Raw genomic sequence first — 6000 nt, 5'->3', positions numbered from 1 at the left:
CGGTGGCCCGCACCGCCTCCGCCTCCGCCGCCGCCGCCGCCGCTCGCCGCGCCGCCGCTGCTGCCCGGCGCCTCCACTAAGGGGCCGCCGGCGCGCAAGCTGCTCTTCATGTGCACCCTGTCCCTGTCCGTCACCTACCTGTGCTACAGCCTGCTGGGCGGCTCGGGTTCGCTGCAGTTCCCGCTGGCGCTGCAGGAGCCCCCGGGATCCGCCGCGGAGCCCCCGCCGAGCCTGCTGTCTCCCTCGCTGCCGCCTCCCCGCGTGCGCCCCGGCGCCTCCTCGCCGCCGCCGGACAACGCGAGCCGCGGGCCACCGCCCGAGCCCCCCGAGCGCTTCACGACTCCCGCGGCCGACGGCTGGGGACTGGCGAGCGGCGGCGGTGCTCGGGACTCCTGGCCCAGGAGCCCGCCTGCCCCCGGAGACGCGGTCACAGAGCAGGACGCGCTGTTGGGGCGCGGGGCGCAGGAGCCAGGCGCCGCCGAGGAGCTGGAAGGCCGGAGGGCGGCCAACGGAAGTGCAGAACGGGGCCCCGCCAGCACCCCTGATTATGGGGAAAAGAAGCTACCCCAGGCACTGATCATCGGGGTCAAGAAAGGAGGGACACGAGCGCTGCTGGAGGCTATCCGAGTCCACCCGGACGTAAGGGCAGTGGGCGTAGAGCCGCACTTCTTCGACAGGAACTACGAGAAGGGGCTGGAATGGTACAGGTAGGAGGCTGCTGCGGAGTGCCGGACGCATAAGGGGTCCCGAGAGCCCATAGCCGGAGCATCCAGTGGAGGGCAGTGGGAGCCCTGGCCTGTTTGAGCAGAGTCCCGGTACAGATGAGAGGACAGGACTCCAGCTAAAAGATCACTTTATTTCGGGGAAAGGGGAGGAGCAGGTGCCTTGGAGAACTACCAGGCTTCAAATCTGGGAATCCCCAGCTCTCCCGCCTGTCTGTGGGGTGTTTCCCAATCCAGGCGGATACAGGGCATTGGCTTCTAGTTGAGAACAAGCGGAGGAATGAGACAGGAGAGCTAAATTGATGACAAGCTTTGAGATCCCCAGGAATCAATCTAAAGCGCCCTCAAAAGCGTTTGTGTGGCTGGAATTCAACTTCAGTGTTTTAAGGTCAGAGCAAAATGAACAGTTTAAAAAAAAAAAAAAGACGGTGTAGGCGCTTTGGCTTTAGAGTAAAGGTAGGCTATTTCCTACCTCTGTAACTTTCTGTCCCTCTTGGCTGAATGAACATTGGGTTGATTTAGTATCAGGAGCCTAGGTGTCTAGATACCAGTTGGTGCTATAAGCATGTCTGTGCCCTGTGCAGAGATCTTTCTAATTTGAGCATCCTTGGAGACAGTCTGGAGTTACTTCTGCCGGGAGTTATATACCTCTTTCTGACAGGACACCATCAGGTGTTGGAGCTGCGAGGGAGGAAAGGAGCAGGAGAAAGTTAAGTGCAGGTCAGATAGCGATTATCTGTCTTTCTTGCCAGCCCCGACATTAAAACAACATTGGTGCGTGCACATGCTCAGAATGCAAGCCCCTTTCTCTCTTGTCCCTCCTCTTCCCTCCCTCTTCATATCTTTCTGGATAACAGATCTGGACGGGTGGCCCCATCTCGATCACATTTCAATAATTAATTGCAACTGTCAAACAGAAACAGAGCCCTTGTCCGCTGAAGCGATGCTATCAGTTCCACAGAGCCAATAGGTAAAATTGCCCTGTGACAGGGTTGCTTTCCTGTGGAAGAGACATGCTTCCTGGGTTTAGATTACAGCCTGGGAAAAGTTTTGGCCATTACTTTGGGAATACGTAATAAGCATGTGTGTTGTGACTGTTTTCTCCCACTTTTGAAAAAATTGCCTTGTGCCTTAAAAGCTGCTGAGGAGTACACGGAGCCATAAACATTCCAGCACATCACACTGAGACAGGGAGTGTGTCTGTTAATGTCTTGTCTGTTTCAACAGCAAGAACTAATTGGGATATTTTAGGAGGCTTCAAACAGTCCCTTCCTATCAAAACATAAAACAGCAAGTGCCTAATTTAACTGGAAAAAATCCTTATTTATAACATCACAAGCCATGGCTTCCAGTTTGTGATTATAATTAAAAAGGTGTTAGGATGATTAATGCAACAACAGCAAAATAAAGACAGGGGAAGATGTCTGGGAAGGGTTCAGCTGTTTGCTGGTGAGCTACAGGAATGTCCTGATTTTTTTCTATGGGGTAGCTTTAGCCATCGGAGGGGAAGCAGGCATCCCCCATCCCGGTTCTAATTTTAAAGCTGTGCATCTTGTGGGAAGTGTCAGATGCCCTTTAAGAGAGGAATAAAGATCAAATCTTGAAGCATGTGTTTTGAGTGGCTTTGCTGCAGTGGAGCTACAGAAAGAAGTGATTTATTTGGATGACCAATAAAGTTCATGGGAATGCTTGAATGAGGAAGTCCCTATCCTGGGGCCTGGAGAGTTTTCTAAATGAGAGGAAAGAGATGATAGAGTTCTTAGGTTCTTTTACAGTGATGCCAAGATGAGATACATAAGCTACTTCACTGTCATGGCTACCGAAGGTGTGCGGTGTAGAGATAATCCCAGCCTCCTGATCCCAGCCAACATTTGTGGCATGTGTGGCTTAGTATTTGTTAGCCCTTAGTAGAGCTGCTAAACACAAATGGTATGCCTAGGGCAAGGTCGGCTTGGGCCCAGGTATGAGAACCATTTGGTATCTATTGGTCCTCAATCCCTGGCCCTTATCCTCTTGCCATATAGAGATGCAAGACTGAGTGATGCTGATTGGAGGTGAGGTGGAGACTCTCTTTAAGAGCAAGCCTCATGGGAGTGTGTGACCATCTAACAACACAGGTTCCATTAGCCACTGAAACATGGCTGATGGAAAGACTCCTAGAAGCTCCTGGGGATCACTGGTGAGCTTCCCAGCCTCACTGATGACAGCTGTGCTTTGAAGACATTTGTGAGACTTCATTAGTCTTGTCTTTTCATGCTTGCCCTGAGCCTCTCTCCCATGTAGGAAGAAGGGATGATAGATAGATCCTAATGTAGAAATCTGAGTAGTGGCTTTGATTCAAACCAGTTGTAGAAACTCTTTGTCTTGGTTCCCAGAGCAACTCTACACCCTAAATGGTGGCATCTTAACTTGCCCGTGCCATGTCTGCCGTCTACAATCTGGTGGCTTCATTGAAGAAGCACAGGTTAATTAAAGGTTTTAAATTTTCATTATGTATTTAACCATTTACCCTTTACTTATTTATCGTTTTAAATGTACTCCCAGTTGTCCACTGGTTCTGCAAGCGGTCCTGGATTTTGTGCTTTGAGCAAGAAGAGCTGAGACAAAACTGGAGCTGCTGTCAATGCGACTGGCTTGGGCTTCCCTCCTAGCTAACAAATCAGCTTTAGCAGGTTCATTTCTGTGGCATCACTCCAGTTGTCCCTAAATCCAGGTTTTCCTTTGTACCTATGCTGTCGATCTAATGGAATGTAAAAACACTTCGAAGATTAGAAGATGTACATTCGATTTTCAGGGCAGCACTGGACTAATGGATTAGGATGTGTGTATTCAGGCTGTAGAGATGCTTAGCCTCAGCGGTGGACTGACCCAGACAGTCAATGGTTAATAAGCCTTGTGGATCAAGCCCTCTTCTTCTGTCCTTCTGAACCTTTCTCCAAAAGGGCAAAACCATAAGCAAGTTCCATAAGAATGATTCAGTGACCCTGGCAGAGACCTGAACCCTTCTAAGGGATGGAACCTGGGGGGCAGACCCCTGGCTGCCACTAATAGAGCTCATCATAATGACAGAGGGACAGAAGCACTTGCCTCTTCTGTGACTTGCATGTATAGTGACCATGACATCTTGCTTTAGAAGCCACTTAGCTCTAAGGTGATGGTCTATGCTCTTATGTTCTACTGGGAGGGTGGAGTGACCCCAAGAACTCACTGTGTGCTGCAGGATGCTCAGCTCTTGTTCCCCAGTGGTTGGCAGCAGCACTCTCAGCTGGTGTCTGGAGAGAGGACTGAGGACATGAGATGCCGGTATTTATGGAATGCCAGCCATAGTGCCGGCTGCCACTCTATAGATGTGTTATTCACTGCAGCATTGAGTTTATGCTGTGAACTAAACAGCAGCGGTTCTGTTTTATGACCACGATTTCTTTATTCCTGGAGGTAAGTGACTGGCTCAGGGTCCTTGGTTTGGTGGCTGTCTGAGCTGAGATTCAAACCTGCATTTGTTCAGTTCCTTTGTTTCTTTGTTTCTTTGCCTACACCACACTGCCACTAACTAATGCTAAAGGCAGCTGCCTTTCCAATCCTTACCTTTGAGAAATGCTTAGTGGCTGCTGAGTGTGCCCTTGGTACTGTTCCAGGAATGGAGGATAAGATGAAGCATGAGGCGGATGGAGCCCCATCCTCCTGAAAACGTCAGTGTAGTAAGAAGGTGGACAGACAACAAATAAGCAAACCAAACAGTGTGTGGTGAACGTTTTGCTTTGATGAAGGAAGTAAGGAAAGCTCAACTAACCACATGCAAATAACTGGTACAGCTGAAGTGGCCAGATTGGACTACATCAGAAACATAAAATATACAGAGTGAGAAGTTGCTCAACAGGAAGTTTCTACTCATGGCACATAGAGACCCTAGCATTAATACTGAGGTTAATAATGTACGTTATTAAATTAATTTCATGCTTTGTTGTTGTTGCTAGCACTTTTAGGAGTAAAGCCATGGTCTCTTGTGTGTGTTCCACTATGGAACTACAGCCTCAACCCCCAATTTCACTCCTTTTTACCCTTTAAGAGTGGCTATTAGAGAATGTAATCGGATATCTGTGAGGGATTCGTAGGTCTACTGGGTGGCCCTTGTGCAGTGTCGAGCTTTTAAATGTTAAGTATGCCCAGAGATCTTTGTTCATTTGGATTGTGATGCTGCAAGTCTTGTGTGTGTGTGTGTGTGTGTGTGTGTGTGTGTGTGTGTGTGTGAGTGTGTGTGGATGGTTTGAGGTGGCCAAGGTGGGACAAGGTGCTGGGCTTCTGAATTTCTAAGATGCCCTAGATGCCATTGTTGCTACTGAGTCTTAGAAGTTACTTTGAGGCATTGATGTGCGAATGTAAGCATGCACATGTTGGTGTACGTGTATGTGTGTGTGTGTGCCCTGTGTGTGCACTCTCATAGATGTTTATACATGCAAGTGTGTTAGTTTGAGATGATTCCGTGATGGGAAATATGTAAACAGAGTGAAATGGTGAGACACAGAACCCAGTAGAGGGAAGAGGAAGTGCGAAGGTCTTGAGGAGGAATCGAGCTGTGTGACTCTGCAGCATTTATTCATCAATCTAGAGGAAACTGAGTTCACAGGACGGTGCAACCTCCTGGCTGAGTGACCTCCAGTGCACAGGTGATGACATCATTCAGGCTCAGTTTGTCCGACAGACATTTCTTCCCGATAGACTTGTCAGTGGAATAAATGAAATAATAAAAGTGGAGACAGTTATTCACAAAGTGAGTCTCCTAGAGCAGAAGTCCAAATGAGGCCGAGTATTGCTCTTCCTCATTTCCAAAATCCTTTTGCTTTTCTGATCCTTCACCTCTAATCATGGATGTGATGATGTCACCTTGCTGGTCTCCTTTGGATTGCTTTGGGAAAAGTCCAAGAAGGAGGACTTTGCAACCTGCATCTCTTTCATATTTTAAACAAACTCGGGTGATGCTGGGGCCCTTGTGGGTCAGATAAATGAAAGTAGAGAGCTGGCAGAGGATGCTCTTGAGCTCACTTCCCCTGAGCTAGGGGCAGCATCAGCCCTGTTCTGGCTACAGTTCCATGCACACAGGAAGCAAGGGTTATCAGATCTTTATTCTGTAAGAAGAAATGGAAAGCCAGGTTTTGATGTAAAATCTTCTGGTTTTTAGTGCTGGCCACAGATCTCAGTTCCTTAAAGCATGCTATGTAGGCCAATACTGTGGAGCAAATGAAACCCATCTGTGGACTGGATGCAGCCAACTTACGACCAG

At 48.8% G+C, this 6000-nt stretch overlaps 1 protein-coding gene across 1 annotated transcript in view; it reads left to right on the top strand.

Annotated features, from left to right (window-relative positions):
- Window positions 1-6000, top strand: part of Hs3st4 (heparan sulfate-glucosamine 3-sulfotransferase 4) — a 417745-nt gene that overhangs the window by 6 nt on the left and 411739 nt on the right. The window contains exon 1 of the mRNA XM_021168814.3: window positions 1-707. This exon is cut by the window's left edge and continues 6 nt beyond it. Within this exon, the coding sequence (XP_021024473.1) occupies window positions 1-707 (707 nt within the window). The remainder of the gene's footprint in view (window positions 708-6000) is intronic.

Source organism: Mus caroli, unplaced genomic scaffold (genome assembly GCF_978045245.1).
Source record: "Mus caroli unplaced genomic scaffold, Mus_caroli_1 scaffold_8, whole genome shotgun sequence".
NCBI classification, from domain to species: Eukaryota; Metazoa; Chordata; class Mammalia; order Rodentia; family Muridae; genus Mus; species Mus caroli.
Note: the sequence above shows the minus strand (reverse complement) of the source record. Positions and strands in the feature narration are given on the sequence as shown.